A 17003-nucleotide genomic window follows, 5' to 3' on the forward strand; every position below is an offset into this window, starting at 1 on the left:
CATAAGAAACAGGAGCAGGAGTAGGCCATTCGGCCCTTTGAGCCTGCTCCACCATTCAAAAAGATCATGGCTGATCTTCTACCTCAACTCCACCTTCCTGCACAATTACGCTGACAGACTCATATCAATATGTGCCATATTAATGTACAGCTGCACCAATATGTAAACTACTGTGCAATTTTTCTTTTACGACTTTTACCTGAATACCTCTGCTACCATCACAGTAAATGTGGCAAATCCAGGAGGTCAGAGTTGCTGCAATGGCACTGATTAAAATACAACGATTATTGTACACGTGCATGTGTCTGTGGGTCTCAGGGCTTCAGATTCTTGTGCTCCGTACTTTTTATTCACAGAAATGAAAATGAATTGTCAGAAAATTGTGCGAAACACATGGCTGGATTTCAAATATGCATTCCTGGTGTACAAACCTCTGTGTCAGGAGCACGGAAGATGTACATTTACCCTAGAGTTTTTCAGTTTGTTCAACTTTTCCCCCGGTTTCACATTTTTAAGGCACAGCTTTAAAATGATTCATTTAAGAATGAAAGACTTGGATTTATATAGCATTTTATCACATCTATAAACATTTCACATGCAACGAATTAGTTTGGAGTGCACAAAAACGACCCTTTAGATAGCAGAGATGAAAGACCAGTTAAGTCTGCTTTTGCTGGAATTGGTTAATGGAGAAATGTTGGGCAGGACATATAGAGAACACTTGTACTCAGGTCCTAGAATGTGGCTTGCTCTCACATCCTCCCTACTGAGAAACAACAGTACTCCAATTAAGCATCGACTGACACTTAAGAATTTAATTCACAATTAAAAGTAATTATAATTTCTCCAAGCTATAATTGGCACAGACATGCACATAATGAATAAAAAACTCTGCACATTTAATGTGCACTACCATTTCCTTTAAACAGACAGTGTATCTCAATTGGAATTATCCAAAAGTAGCTAACTACAAGGCAGTATTGACAAAAGCCTGGGAACAGGGCAGCTAATTGCCCTCTTGATATGTATCATTGTACAACATAAAGAAGAGAATAATAAAAATAACATTAAAAATTGTTAAAAAAGGACAACTCTCAAAAAGCATGAGCAGGAGGGTGTTAGATGAAAAATGCAGCTAAAAATCAGTAGCAATTATAATGGGTTTTCTGTCTGGTGCAAGGAGCATTTGAGGGTAGTGAGTGAGGCATGCTATAACTAAATTGTTCATGACCACCTGTGGCCATGTAATGACTTGAATTCTAATGAAGAATGTCAGATTGCAGTTTGCAACGTGAGTTTCCATCTCGGTGCAATGAATACACCTTCACAACTGTGTGGCCTCCTACAGAGAGCTAGCAACTGAAAGAGCTACATTATTGCTCAAAACCCCATCAATTTAACACTCCCATCAGAAAGCGAAATGCTACCCATGGTTTTAAAAATCCACACATGGGGAAGATGTCCTCAGTGCACTACTTGTAGCAAAGTCATAAACATGTTTACAAAGTACACGTTTTGCCGTTTCTCTATAAATGGCTCCCAAAGGAAATCTTTCCCTGTAGTCAATAGGTTTTAATTGTCTTCATCTAACAGTGAATTATTTATTCCGGAAACATGCTTAAATAACATTTAGCTGAAAATAGTTAGTTATTTTACCTCAAAAAAAATAAAGGATTTCACAGCAGCAGGGATGTTTGTTTTATGATAACCAGTGATAAACAAAAGTTCAACTAAAACCTACCTCAAATTTCTCCCAATGGCATAGTTTTTCACTAATATTGCTCATTATGAAGCTGAGGCACACAGATAATGGGATCTTACTTTGCCAGTCTGTGCTGGGTAAGCTGATCTGAGCTGGGACAGCATGTGTAATTCTTCAATTGGCCTCAGCATTCCTATACTAGGGAGAGAGAAAAAAATCAGCTTAATTCCTGCCCCTGATCATGTTCTATTATCAGCTGCTGGTTAAAAGGATGTATGTGTGGTGGCAGAGGGCAGGATCAGGCTTGGCTGCAAAGTCCACAGTTGCCCAATGGCATGTCAACATTCACTCTTTAGGTTCACACATGAAGAATCATAGATTCTTACACCACAGAAAGAGGCCATTTGGTCCATTGTACCTGTGCTGGCTCTTTGAAAGAGCTGTCCAATTAGTCCCACTCTCATGCTCTTATCCCATGTGTAACGTCCGTGTGTAATTGAGACACGGACTGCAGGAGTTGGTTATAACAGGTGTTTACTGAATGGAGACAAAACTGGAACTACTATACAAAGTTACTACACAGGCTTATATACCGGGGTGGTCACTACTGGTACTGCAGTATACAGGGGCTGCAGAATATAGTTCCTTCTTCAAAGTACATACACTACACCATGGACCTTCAAATTTTTCCTTTACAAGTTTATATCCAATTCCATTTTGAAAGTTACTGTTGAATCAGTTTCCACCATGCTTTCAGGCAGTGAATTCCAGGTCATAACAACTCGCTGCGTAAATAAATGACCATCAGGTGATGGCCAGCTCCCATAGAACTGTACCTCAGCATTAGTCAGCATCTCCAGGGTAGGATGGCAGAAAATTAGAACAGAAAACTATCTTAGTGTCATGCTGTGCTGAAATTTTCAATGCTTGCAGAGATTATAATGAATATATTTTCTCTTGCATTCTTTTAAAGGTACGGATCCAGGGCTTAACGGGAAATGTTCAGTTTGACAACTACGGCCGACGGACAAACTTCACAATAGACGTATTTGAGCTGAAAAATACAGGCCACAGAAAGGTAAGTTACCTTGAGCAATGATGAAAAAAATTCCATCGGTATTAACAAATTTTCAGCCTGCAAACAGGCCACAATGCCAGCGATTACACCAGTGTATGGGCCTGGCAGATGTTCTGCTTCTTACAAGGTTGATCAGGAACTCCTAGAGTCAAGGGTGGAACCCGGTGTATCCAAGACCTTCATTTCTGGTTTAAAGATAACCTGCAGAAACTCTGACATTGCTTACTTTAGTCCTTGTCTACAAATGAGTACAGTAATGATGAATGCCAGAAATTGAGCTCTGTATAACTACATAGTGTTCCATACTATTTACAGCACAGAAACAGGCCATTTGGCCCAACAGGTATATGCCGGTGTTTATGCTCCACACGAGCCTCCACCCACCCCTCTTCATCTAACCCCATCAACTATCCTTCTATTCCTTTCTTCCTCACGTGTTCATCTAACTTCACCTTAACTGTATCTATGCTAGTCACCTCAAATACTCCTTGTGGTAGCGAGTTCCACATTCTAACCACTCTCTGGGTAAGTAAGTTTCTTCTGAATTCCCGATTGGATTTATTAGTGACTGTCTTATATTTATGGCCCCTAACTACTGAGATACATTTTGATGAGATGATAAGTGATCTTCAAAGCTACTTGAGTTTATCCAATGATATTTTAAAACAGATAAGCTGTAAACAATGTCTACACACAAACAACCGGGGGCATATTTTATGTCTGACAGTGAGGGGATGAACTGAATTTATGGCGAAGCCTGGAGCTTTTAGACAGAGGAACAAATGATATAGGATATGGTGTGTGTGAGACTGAGAAATCATTTGCCTTGTGCATATTAAGCTAGTATTTTAGAATTCATCTTTATTGTGAAATACTGCAGTTGCTCTTGCAAGCCCCAGTGTATTCATGCTGCGCCATACCTTTACGCCTTTTCGCCAATACCCTCACTAAAACTGTAAAAGGTTGACTAACATAGACCGCCTCGAGTCAAGTCAATGGCGATTGCGGATTTCCTCGATTTATGCCCACTTTCTTGTTGCAGCCATTTAGACTGAAAAATAATGATGCAGGTAAACGTACTTAAATTCTAGAGTTCAACATAATTCATTAATGTAAAATAAAATCTCTCCTCATTCATGATATTTTTACTTCTTAGCTAAAAGCCACATGCATGCTCTGCCTGCTTCTCTCTAGTCAGAGAGAAGACAATGAACTTCCCTCGTACGATAGCAAAATACTGCAGATGCTGGAAATCCGAAATAACAACAGAAAACGCTGGAAAAACTCAGCAGGCCAGGGCAGCATCCGTGGAGAGAGAAACAGAGTTAACATTTCAGGTTGATGACCTTTCATCGAAAAGTTCTCGACCTGAAATGTTAACTCTGTTTCTCTCTCCACGGATGCTGCCCTGGCCTGCTGAGTTTTTCCAGCGTTTTCTGTGTTGTAATGAACTTCCCTCTCCTGGCATAAGAGCATCTGTCACCTCTCTTATGCAGCAGTGAACAGCGAACTGGGAGATGTTACAGATGCTGGCTGGATCCTGGCACGATGAAATTCAGGGCCGCAGTCTCCTTCACAGCTGCTGGTGCTGTCCTTGCCCTGGTGTGAGGCTGCAGGTCTGGTTGCAAGAGGTGGCAGAGTTCTGTGAGCACCTCCTTTGTAAACTGCAGATGCCTCACACACTGGTCCTGGCTCAGGTAAGAGAACTGCTCTCAGAAGATCCTAGGTGGGTAAGGCCTCTTGCTGAGAGCCTTTCTCCCCCTCCTCCTCCTCCCTCTGCAAGCAGCTGTCCTCTTCTTCGCTGCCTCTGCTCCATCTCCCTGTCATGTTACAGGCAAGGGGGGATGACAACTGGAGCACGCATGACAACAACAACAACAACTTGTATTTATATAGCGCCTTTAACATAGTAAAACATCCCAAGGCGTTTCACAGAAGTATTATAAGACAGAAAACTGACACAGAGCCACATAAGGAGAAATTAGGGCAGGTGAAAGAGGTAGGTTTTAAGGAATGTCTTAAGGGAGGAAAGAGAGGTAGCGAGGTGGACAGGTTTAGGCAGGGAATTTCAGAGCTTAGGGCCTAGGCAACAGAAGGCACGGCCACCAACGGTTGAGCAATTATAGTCAGGGATGCTCAAGAGGACAGATTTAGAGAAGCGCAGATATCTCGGGGGGGGGGGGGGCGGTTTGGGGCTGAAGGAGATTACAGAGATTGGGAGGGGCGAGGCCATGGAGGGATTTGAAAACAAGGATAAGAATTTTGAAATCGAGGCTCTGCTTAACCAGGAGCCAATGTAGGTCAGCGAGCACAGGGGTGATGGGTGAACAGGACCCGGTGCGAGTTAGGACATGGGCAGCCGAGTCCTGGATCACCTCAAATTTACGTAGGGTAGAATGTGGGAGGCCAGCCAGGAGTATGTTGGAATAGTTAAGTCTAGAGGCAACAAAGGCATGGATGAGGGCCTCAGCGGCGCATGAGCCGAGGCAAGGGCGGAGACGGGTAATGCCACGGAGGTAGAAAAAGGCGGTCTTTGTTATGCTGCTTGACTGGGAGCAAATGGTTTAACCAGAACTTTTCAAGTCAGAAGCAAGGCCTTCTCCACTTGCAGCACCGCTCCCTGTCACCTCACCAACTTTAAATAATTCTAGAAAGCTCCAAATACTTCCACAAACTTACACAGAGCCAGTAGAAATTAATCAGCAACTAACCTTAGAGTGGTTGCTGACCCCTTTAAATAGCACCGGTGGGGGGTCCTTGCTGCTGTTGAATGCATGTTCAGCTGTGCGAGGTTAAGACAGGGTGTTAGCTCCAACATTGAGGGCGAAAATGGCAGCACTGACGTCACGACCTGCCTACTCAACATAATGCTCCTAACGCTTGCCCTACCACCCTCACCAAGATGGCGTCCGATGGGGCACGCACCAGAAGTGTGCCCGCGTGACGCGGACACCATTTCTGTCACAAAATGGTACCCGTAGCGTCGAAAACTCGGGTGCTAGAGCCGAATTGCCATTGTGTGCACAGTGTAAGGCACTGAAGTTTGAGAGAAATTCTTTTAGGCACATTTTCAGGCCGGAAATGGTCGGCGTGCTAACATCATGTGCCAGAAGCCAGAGGCCCAAGGCTTGTTTGAAATTAGGTCTCAGGCCTCATCTCAATAATTCTGGCAACCTGCGAGCATCAGTCGGACCTCTTGAGGCAGATTGCCACTTTCCTCTGGACAAATTTGGGCTGGCTGCGATCACGGCAGTGGCCCTCAGGTAGGTCTTGGGAGGAAGGGAGGGAGGGGTGAATGGGAGGGAGGCGTAGTAGTGCTGTGGAGCCAGAAGGAGCACTCGTGCTCCTCCTGGCTTTACATTAAGGTAATTAAAAAAGAAAACTTACCTTTATGCTGGCAACCCCCAGCAATCCCTATAAGGGCCGTTGGTTAGACCACGGAAGGTACCGTAAATACTGAGCCGAGTATGCCTGGCACATACATCGCTCTTTTTTGACCATTTTTGGAGCGGGGGTGCTTTAACAGGCCCCTCATTAACATATCCAAGGGGGGAGAAATTCAGTATCGCCCCATTTGGGGCGCTATCTTTTAAAAGTTGAAAAAATTAGCGCCAGGCGCTAATGTTTTTCAACTTTAAAAAGTTTGGGGGTTTGTGCTCGGGAAGGAAGGAAGGAGCACTAAATAAAATTCTCCACTTCCTTCCTGGAGTACAACAGGCAGCAGGCGGGGCGGTAGGTGAGCAGCTCTGAACAATGGGCCGTGCCGCACTGCTGCTGATATGCCATCAATGACTCAAAGACAAGGATTCAACTGAAGGCTTTTAATCACTAAGAACATAGCAGTATAGCAGGTCTTCCCACATCGGGTTCGTCTGGTAGTAAATGACTCATACAGCTCCTGAGACCTTTATATGGCAAAAGACAGGGGCGTAGCCAATACACACAATAGGAACAAAAGGGGGCGGTTCACAATACAAGCAGGTAAAATACAAGCAGGTAAAATACAAGCAGGTAAAACACATGGGTTGATGAAGGCATATTTCATCACAGCTGCGTTGGAAGGCTCCTTCCCTCCCTTAAAGGGAAGGACCATCGCTGCAGGCTCTGCAAGGAAAAAACTTACCTGGTCCCCGACGGCAGCCGCGATCCGGCCTGGTCAGCCTGATGCATTGCAGCAGCGTGCCAGTCTGATTGATCGCTGGCAAAGACAAATGAAAAAAACCCAGAATCAGCAATTCAGATTTTTTGTTATTTACCTCGGCCACTTCACCTTTAATCATCGTCCCCGAAGCGCCCAGCCTCCCGATGAACGCCTCCTGCATCTGTCGGTGTTTTCGCCCGGCGATGCTACAGGGGGCGAAACCGAAGTTCAGGTCCGGGGCGCTACCGGGGCAATGTGCACGCCGATGACGTCATGATCTGCGGGCAAAGGATTTGGGGCGCAATGCCATACTGCCACCGCAAACCTCCCAGCAAATATAGCGGGAGTCGATCTTCTCGCCGCGCCCGGTCGGTAAGCGCTTAGCGCCCTGGAGGCGATAACGCGAGATGCTAAGGAGGCCAATTTCTAGGCCAAGGAGCCTAATGCCTGTTTATAGTGGCCGTTAGGGAGCCAATGTGCTGTCGAATGTATTTCAGGTGCCTTTGGGTATGGGATATAGCTATGCAAAATTGGACCTTTTCTCCCCACCCTTTTGCGCTCAAGAAACAGGCAAAATGAGGTCCAATTTTGTCCCCGTCCTCAGTTTGTTTAATCTGAGACTCTGTAGATACCTTAAACTATTAATGTCATCTTCTAAATAAATGGTAAAACAAAATCTGTAACTTAGTATGTTGCTGAAAACTGAATACAGCAGTTGAGTGTGTCCATAACTCAAGCAATCTTCTGCTAGTGAAGGGATAGGCAATTCAGAATTCTATAACAGTTTAATTGATTGGTTTATTGATGCAGATGGGGTAAGCTATTGGTTGTGTCGCCTCTGAACTCCCTGATTTGCCATCACTGCGGCATATTCAAATTACTTTCCAAGGACATTTTGGACTAAGTTTGCAACTGGAAGATCGGAAACAAAACGGCATAATTAATAGATTGTGCTGTTCCAGAACATTCTGGGTCACTATAATATGTTTAGTTTTTTTTTAATTCATTCATGGGATGTGGGCGTCACTGGCAAGGCCAGCATTTATTGCCCATCCCTAGTTGCCCTTGAGAAGGTGATGGTGAGCCGTTTTCTTGAATCGCTGCAGTCCGTGTGGTGAAGGTACTCCCACTTATTAGGTAGGGAGTTCCAGGATTTTGACCCAGAGACGATGAAGGAACAGCGATATATTTTCAAGTCAGGATGGTGTGTAACTTGGAGGTGAACTTGGAGGTGGTGGTGTTCCCATGCGCCTGCTGCCCTTGTCCTTCTAGATGGAAAAGGTCACGGGTTTGGGAGGTGCTGCCGAAGAAGCCTTGGTGAGTTACTGCAGTGCATCTTGTAGATGGTACACACTGCAGCCACGGTATGCCGGTGGTGGAGGGAATGAATGTTTAAGATGGTGGATGGGGTGCCAATCAAGCGGGTTGCATTATCTTGGATGATGTCGAGCTTCTTGAGTATTGTTGGAGTTGCACCCATCCAGGCAAGTGGAGAGTATTCCATCACACTCCTGACTTGTGCCTTGTAGATGGTGGAAATGCTTTGGGGAGTCACGAGGTGAGACACTCGCTGCAGAATACTCAGCCTCTGACCTGCTCTTGTAGTCATAGTATTTATGTGGCTGGTCCAGTTAAGTTTCTGGTCAGTGGTGACCCCCAGGATGTTGATGGTGGGGGATTCAGCGATGGTCATGCCATTGAATGTCAAGGGGTGGTGGGTGGACGCTCGTTTGTTGGAGATAGTCATTGCCTGGCACTTGTATGGCGCGAATGTTACCTGCTACTTATCAGCCCAAGCCTGAATGTCACCCAGGTCTTACTGCATGTGGGCATGGACTGCTTCATTATTTGAGGAGTTGCGAATGGCACTGAACACTGTGCAAACATCAGCGAACGTTCCCACTTCTGACCTTATGTTGGAGGGAAGGTCATTGATGAAGCAGCTGAAGATGGTTGGGCCTAGGACACTGCCCTGAGGAACTCCTGCAGCGATGTCCTTGGGCTGTTGACCTCCAACCACCTTCCTTTGTGCTAGGTATGACTCCAGCCAGTGGAGAGTTTTCCCCCCGATTCCCATTGACTTCAGTTTTGCTAGGGCTCCTTGATGCCAGACTCGGTCAAATGCTGCCTTGATGTCAAGGGCAGTCACAGTCACCTCACCTCTGGAATTCAGTTCTTTTGTCTATGTTTGGACCAAGGCTGTAATGAGGTCAGGAGCCGAGTGGACCTGGCAAAAACCAAACTGAGCATCGGTGAGCAGGTTATTGGTGAGTAAGTGCCACTTGAAAACACTGTCGATGACACCTTCCATCACTTTGCTGATGATTAAGTGTCTACTTATCCACTATTCCTAGTTGCATCCTTTTAAAACCCTGCATTGAACTCCAGGTTTAACAAGGCTGATATTAGCATATCTAAAGAATTAATTCTGCCACATGGAGGGTTTTATCAGTTTATCTCTGAGTGCTCTGGATGCAGTTTTATGACTGGGAGCTGCTGCTTGTGCTAATTATAAACTCTTGTATATTCTGACAATCAAATGGTGACATTACTTGTCCTACAATAGAATTTCGCCTCTGGTGCCTTCCCCGTGTTTATGTGGTTAATGTACACTCACTGCCTTTGAACGAGACAAATGTCTGGCACTACTGAATAGACTACTGGAGAAAACATCCTGAAGAAAAGATATGTTGTTATTATCATTAAATCTAAGGCATAGCAAGGCAAACGGAGACCACCACTGTTCAACAATTACCATCAATGAATTGAGAATGTGGGGGCTGATTCCCCTGTCCAGCACATTTGGGAAATGTTTTGTTCCCAGGCAAAAGATGAGGAGAAAGGGGAGGAGACCAGTGACACTGGCTAGGTAATGAGATGGGAGGGGGTTTTGTGGCCCTTTCATCTCAATTTTTTGCAGCTTCTTTGGAAGGGCACTCAAACCTAAGGATGACAGAAGAGGTTAGCATTATGTGTTGCACCTACCCTCCTCTCAGACCTGAGGAATTGAGGGGGGCAGATAGCAAGGCAAGAGAGGCCTATAAAGGTATGTGCAACCTTTGTTTTCCACTCAACAAAGATGTTTGGTCCTGGCAGCCTTCTGGTGACCATTCCCACCACTGTGGGCCTCTGCCAGGGGCTGGGTTGGGGCCTCATAATGATCTAAATTCAGAAAGGAAGAGTGAGTTCAGAATATTAGAGGCAGAGGACACTGTACTATGAGTGCAGAAAACTCAGATCAGAGGTCAAGCACCCAAAGAACACTTAACCAAGGGCTTGTTCGGCTACTTCAACGGGTGGTTAAGAGTGTGGGACTGGAGTCACATATAGACCAGACCAGGTAAGGAACGAAGGTTTCCTTCCCTAAAGGAAACTAGTGAATCAGTTGGGTTTTTACAACAATCCAAAAGCTACATGGTCACGTTTACTGATATCAGCTTTTAAAAAACGCTGTGATTATTTGCACGAACACCTTTGCGGCCTTCTGCGCATGTGCGCTGTATACCAGAGCCGCACATGCACAGTACCCAACAGCAGCCTGCACCGTGGGCCACGCTTTCCTCGGCTCCATGCGGAGAAGGTCAGGGGATCCGTTGGTGGCCGGGGGTGGGGGAAAGAGAGAGGGTCGAAGGGGGAGAGGGAGAGAGGAAATCAGAGGGGAGAGAAAGAGAGTAGATCGGGGAGAGAGAGAGAGAGAGCGGAGGGAGAGAGAGGAGGGGGAGAGAGAGGAGGGGAGAGAGAGGAAGAGGAGAGAGGAGGGGGAGAGAAGATCAGGAATTCGGGGGGAGAGGAAGTCAGAAACACGGGGGGGGGGGGTAAAAACCATGGAGAGCACAATGAAGATGGAGGAAGGACGTGATCCAGGTCTAAGTGGGTGGGGGGTTGGGGGTGAGAGCGAGAACGTGATCCAGATGGGAAGACGGAACACGTTCTACCAACCCCACCCCTACCCTCTTTACACCCGCTCCACGTTCTCCCTCTCCTGCCCCCAGACCTGGTGATTGTTCAGAAAGCTTGGTGTGTGTGTGGCCAGTGACATCATTGGACTGGACAAAATCCAGAAGTCACGACACTGTCAGTATTCCCTTCATACCCAATAAACCTGTTAACAATTTGTGACCCACACACACTGCCCAAACTATGGGGAAGGGGGGGAAGCTCAGGAACTTGTTGGGGACGGGAGAAGGTCAGGAACCTGTGGGAGGGAGAAGGTCAGGAACCCGGGGGGGGGGCGGGGCGGGGGAGAAGGTCAGGAACTTGGGCAGGGGGACAAGGCCAGGAACTTGGGCAGGGGGACAAGGTCAGGAACTTGGGCAGGGGGACAAGGTCAGGAACTTGTTGGGGAGGGAAAAGGTCAGAAACCTGGGGGGTGGGGGGAAGATTAGGAACTTGTTGAGGGGGGAAGAAGGTCCTAACCTGCGAGGGTGAGCCCTGTCTGGAGCCTGGCAGTCAAAATGAATGGCTCGAATTACATATTGCATATTACTTGATTACTTCGGCAGGCAGGATCTAATTACACATTCCAGATAAATTGCTGGGTGTGCCTTGTCCTCTAAGGGGACCAATCAGAAATCTGGTCATGTCCTCCAAGGGGACCAATCAGAAATCTGGTTTTGCAAATAGATACGGCCTTTAAAAAAAACATTGTTTCCAGAATTTTTTTTTAACTGAATTGAAAGCCAAGGTAGTGGAGGGGGTGAGGAGGGGGTTGGAGGATTGCAATTTGATCACTGCCTCTGGGTTGAAAATTGGGGAGGGGGAAATCAGGGTAGATTCCTAATGCTATTTGTTATCCATTAACTCCTGCTGGAATGTGCAGGTGTTAACACTGAATGAAGTCAGATCAGGCTTGGCAGTGATAGCTCCTTGAAGTCAAATAGGCTGCTAACCCTCGCTGTGCCATCAGCTCTGCTGTCCCAGTTTACTTTGGGAAGAGAAAACTCTGCATTAATTGCCTGTCAAAGCAACGTATGTTCACCTCTGTCAGAAGATTGCAGGTGTGTGAGTACTGAGGGGTGGACATGGAGCTTCTCACATTCACCTGCCTGTCTGGCATCCTTCCATTGGTCCCCATCTTCTTCCAAACACCTCTGATAGGGGGATTCCCACTGGAAAGCTCATTGGTGCCAGTAATGGTGCTGGGGATAAAAAAGATCACGATTGGCACAAAGGTTTATGGCAACCTAAGCATCAGCAAGAAACAAAAGAAAAAATGTGAAGGAATGGCTAAAATACATTAACCTTAATGCTAATGTGCCTTTTCCATGGTCTTCCATATACTTACTGCTGCTTAGCAACCCTGGCATCAATTTTACATGGATACGGTTTACATCTGGCATCCAGCTAAAACGTTAGGAAATGGCATGCATGACTGCCCTGCCCCAAATTAATGATAAAATGAAGCAAGAGCCTATTTGAGGCAGATGTTTCTTATGTCACTGGTCCCTGCCCCTCCTCCGGAAACTACACCATGGCATAAAATGGGCAGAATTCTGGCAGAACTGGAACTGAACTCCCATCCATTTTCTGCACACAGCCACCCAAACTACGTCACTACAATGGAGGTGAAAATTCAGGCTTACATGTCTTACCTTTCACCTGTTTAACACACTGCACTGTTCATCAAATTCAGTATAATGATCACAGCACTGCCTCTCTAATGGATCAGCCAGTTTATCAAATGAGTAACTGAGCTTTACAGAACAGGAAGGTCCCAGGTTTGATCTCTGGTCCATGCTGAGTTAGCTGATCTCAGCTCAGATGGCGGTAGAGGTGATATAGCTGACCTCGCTACCTACTAAATTAGGGAACAGGAAATCAGAAGGGTTTCTGCTCCTGATTGCTTTCTCAAAACTTGTAGAGCATATCCTTTTAATAGGGAATCTTCACTGGAACTATGGAAAAGGGACAAGTTAAATAGACATTTCAACTGACTGCATTTAATTAACCAACATTTCGTAGTTACAAAAAGACTTGAATTCTGATCTTAAGCCAAGAAGCATGTTTACAATAGGTTGCTGTCCACTTTCTGGGGTTGAAAGGGGCTTGCAGGGTATCACAGTAGTCCAGCAATCTGTCCTCCAGCAGATTATGAGGATTGCTGAGGTGCCACCCTTGGGGAGTGGCAGTGGCTCCATGGAGGATGAACCTGCTGTCTTCGCTCAGGATGACAGCCTTCGTCCTCCCACCACTGCCACTCCACCAGTGCCCTTGTTGTTGCCTGTCAGCCAGCCAGCACCAACTTCTGCTGCCCATGCCAAGGTGGTGCAGTCCGCAGCCGGGCCTACTAGGCCCAGAGCTGCTCGAGGTCGTCCTGCAAGGCCATCTACAGTGTCCCCCACTGAAAGTCAGCAGCATTCCACCAGCCATGCTGCAGCCATTGGGGTAACACTGCGTAGGAGCACCAGGACAGGCAAAGGCACACTGGAGGCAGGCACTAAGGGAGTGCACAACAGCAATTAGTTGACTTTTGATTGAAATATTGTAATCATGTGACTCATAAAATTGGTTTGGAATGTTTGTTTTGTGGTGGCTTCTATTTCAGCATTATGGCCAAGAGGACGCTGTGATGGTCAGTAACAGAGGGAAGGTAAGGTGTGGGACTAATGTTGAAAGCAGAATTGGGTTGTGTTCACTGGTACCGCAGTTGGATGATTCAATCACGGACTGCCCGGGCAGAAAGGATTTGTCTGGGTTGCCTCCTTCCTTCCAGTTCCACCTCTTCTGCTTCTTCCTCTTCCTCCTCCCGCTCTTCCTCCTCCTCATCAGCTGGTCGCCGTATGTCTGGTGGCAAGGGCTGTACCCTCATGATGGCGAGGTTGTGGAGCATGCAGCAGACCATGACGAATCTTGAGATGCGCTCTAGTGAGTACTGCAGGCCTCCTCCAGAGCGGTCCAGGCAGCGGAAGTGTTGTTTAAGAACACCAATGGTCTGCTCTATCAGGTGCCGTGTGGCAGCATGGCTCTCATTATATGCTGCTCACGTGTGGTTGGGTAGCGCAGCGGAGTCATGAGCCAGGTGGTCAGCAGATAACCCTTGTTGCCGAGTAGTCACCCTCTGGTTTGTCTTGGTGGCTCAAATGCGGATAGTACAGCGGACTGCCGCAGAATGAAGGCATCATGATCGCTGCCAGGATACCGAACATTGACTGAGTATGGTCGCACACCAGCTGGACACTGAGTTAGTGGAATCCCTTCCGGTTGTGGTACATTTCCAAATTGAGATGCAGGGCCCGCAAAGCAACGTGTGTGCAGTCCGTGGCACCCTGCACCATGGGAAAGCTTGCTATCCTGGTGAAGCGTGCTCGCTCTGCCTGCTTCTCTCTGACAAGAGAGAATCAAATGCATTCAGCGCTCCTTGCACACAGAGGGCTCGATTTTGCCAGGCCCGAGGAGGCGAGATTGGAGGCGTGTGAGGTGTTAAAATCGCAAAAACTGGCGGGCGGGCCCGATCCCGCCTCCATCCCACCTCCGAGCAATTTTCCCACATGTGAGTTTTCTGACCCCGTCTCCATCCCGCCTCCAAGAGGCGGGATAGGCCCTTAAGGCCCTTAACAACCAGTTAAGTGCCTCTATAATCCCATTTTGAGAGGCCTTTCTGATTTTAACAGTTTTCCCACGTGCTGCACGCCTCCTCTGAAACACGCCAGTGAAACCTGGCGGCAGTACAAGTGGATTGCTTACTAACAGCTGCAGCTCCACCATTAAAAAGGAGTTTTCAGCAATCTTCACTTGCAGGTGGCAGAACTTTGTTGTCTCAGGTCTGGGGGAACTTTTAACAGGCCTACTCATTGTTGTGGAAGTTTGGAGCCTGACACCCATCTCCAGTGTGACCTCCTGGGAAACCCCTCTCCCCACCTTGAATGAGCGCTTCCTCAACTGAGGCATATACCAGAAGAATGGGAACCATTTATTTCCTTTCCTCCTGGACTTCAGATTCGGACGAAGACCAGCCGCGGCAGCAGCAGAACCATGAACAACAGCAGCAACAACTGCAGGAGCAACAACAGGAGCGCCAAGCTGCTGCTCACCCACCTGAAGCTGCACAGGCCAGAAGGCGCCAGCGCGCGACCACATTGCTGCCCGGGATGCAAGGGATGCACTCATCTTGGCCAGATTTGCTTAGCCTGCACAATCAAACACTTTTGCCTCGCACATTCTTATCAGACCATCGATAATGGCCAAGAACCTGCGGATTCCTATCACTCTGACCACCATACTGACAATTGCAAGTTGCCCTAAGCCCTCAATGTGGAAGTCCCATTTGCGAAATGACAAAGGCCACAACTGCAACAGTTTGCCATCAGAATTTTTTATAACAATAAGCAAGTGATGGCATTTTAAAAATAAACACATTACACCCAAGTGACTACCCTTGTGACTACTTGTGCATTATCTTCCTCTTACGCGTGCTCCTACGTGGTGCTTCCCCTGTGGCTTCAGCAGATGTGGAGGCCCCTTGTTCACTTTCTTGCTGCTTCTATCTCAACACCTTTGGCGGGCGTCCTTTGGGGTTGCGAACCTGTGAGGGCTCGGCAACAGTCTGCTGCTCCTGCAGCTGTGCAGGGGCTGAGATGCCGATCTCAGTTGGGTGGGGATTCTGGTGGGGCTCTGACCGAGGGCTCTGCAGTGGCATGGTTGTGTGAGCGCTTGGAGAGGAGCCCCCATTTCCTTGTTGTATGCCACCAACATCCCTCTCATGGGTCAGCCCCACTTCAGAGCTAGCAAGCGGCTTGACAGCACCTTGCTGCAATTCAGGGGGGCCATGAGGACTGGTTTCTGTACTGGAAGTCCTACTCCCGAGGACTTGCCTGAAGGTCTGGTTTGTTTGCTCAATAGCTGACCATCGCTCCTCAAGAGATGTCAGTCTATTCTGAACAATGACCATGTTTTCACGACCCTGGCGACTAAGCTCCTCCATGGCCGTAGCCATCCTCTCCTCTACCGTAGCCATCCTTTCCACGGAGGTTGCCATTCTTTCCGTGGTGATGCGTTCATGCGCCGACACCTCCATAAAGGCTCTGCTCATGTTAGCGATGGACCCCTCCACTCGCCTCACACTCGCAGCGACCCTGGAGACAAAACCTGCCAGAGACTCCTGCACCTCTTCCTGGAGTTCCAGCACCGCTTTTCTTCTGGATGGACCCGGAGGCAGAGGGTCGACATGCAGCTGAGCCGAGCTGCCAGAGTCCTGCACCCTCTGACTAGGACTCTCCACTGCTGTCCCTGTCTCCACCATCTGCTGATGCTCACTTGTGAGCTGTGATACACCAGGTGACAACACTACTCTATCTCGCGAAGGTCCCACCGAGGTGTGAGTGTCTGCGCTGGTGTTGGGTGCACTGAATTCTGCTGACGCTGCGCCCTCAGAGGTTGCAGCTTCCTCTGAGGAGTCTGGAGGCTCAGGCTCTTCCACCTGGATAGTGGGGACGGGGGCTTTCGATGGTCCTGTGGGGGAGTAAAGGAAAGAGTCAGAGATGTGAGGCCAAGGTTACATGCACATTGAATATTGCAGATGATCAAAAGTCAATCTGTTAGAGCATCAGAATCATTATCAGTGACTCATGCAATGTCACTGAGAGAGATGATAAACTATTCTGTCATCAGCTTGCTCTGATGCACCCGTCTGTCCGTCCCCCACTTGCGCATCCTCCTCCACTCTCACGATCTCCAGGGCCGCCTCCTCCCAGGGGGTGAGCTGGGCTACTGAGGGTGGCCCTCCTCCTGTCCTCGCTTTTCCCTCTTATTGTGAGCTCTCTTTACCTGCAATGATTGAGACAAGTGGAGTTTGAGTGAGAATGAAGGAGTGAATGTAGAGAATCTATATCATTGATGGTTAGAAGGAGACAAAGATGGAGTGAGGTGGCAAGACCAAGGGTCCTCCCTGTGTGTTGTAAGTTGTTTTCATTGCATCACAGTGATAGGGAGTGTGAGGGCTGCATAGTCGAATAGTTAGGTGAATGTGACCATAGAGAGGGAATGGGTAAGGGTGCAGGGATGTCAGTGTCAAGTGGGATGTGGAGGAAGAGATTGTCAAAGCTGAGTGCTGGTGAGGAGAGGCAATGGGGATCAGATTGAGGGTG

The 17003-nt window shown here is 47.6% G+C and overlaps 1 protein-coding gene and 1 long non-coding RNA gene across 8 annotated transcripts in view; one reads left to right on the forward strand and one right to left on the reverse strand.

Annotated features, from left to right (window-relative positions):
• The window catches only part of LOC147111808 (glutamate receptor 4), a 235621-nt gene that overhangs the window by 96761 nt on the left and 121857 nt on the right, over positions 1-17003 (forward strand). For all 6 annotated transcript variants that reach the window (XM_085999064.1, XM_085999067.1, XM_085999062.1 and 3 more), the window contains one exon: positions 2676-2780. In XM_085999064.1, the coding sequence (XP_085855190.1) occupies positions 2676-2780 (105 nt within the window). The remainder of the gene's footprint in view (positions 1-2675; positions 2781-17003) is intronic.
• LOC147111809 (uncharacterized) overlaps positions 1-17003 on the reverse strand; it is a 50008-nt gene that overhangs the window by 31516 nt on the left and 1489 nt on the right. Inside the window, exons 2-3 of one of the 2 annotated variants that reach the window (XR_015079751.1) lie at positions 11900-12059; positions 2168-2756 (exon numbers count right to left, since the gene is read on the reverse strand). This is a non-coding gene — a long non-coding RNA (uncharacterized LOC147111809). Of the gene's footprint in view, positions 1-2167; positions 2757-11899; positions 12060-17003 lie in introns of those variants that run through there. The other variant, XR_015079750.1, reaches the window with a different exon arrangement.

This window comes from Somniosus microcephalus, chromosome 10 (assembly GCF_052327205.1).
Source record: "Somniosus microcephalus isolate GS21.2 chromosome 10, FLI_Smic_1.0, whole genome shotgun sequence".
Lineage (NCBI taxonomy): Eukaryota > Metazoa > Chordata > Chondrichthyes > Squaliformes > Somniosidae > Somniosus > Somniosus microcephalus.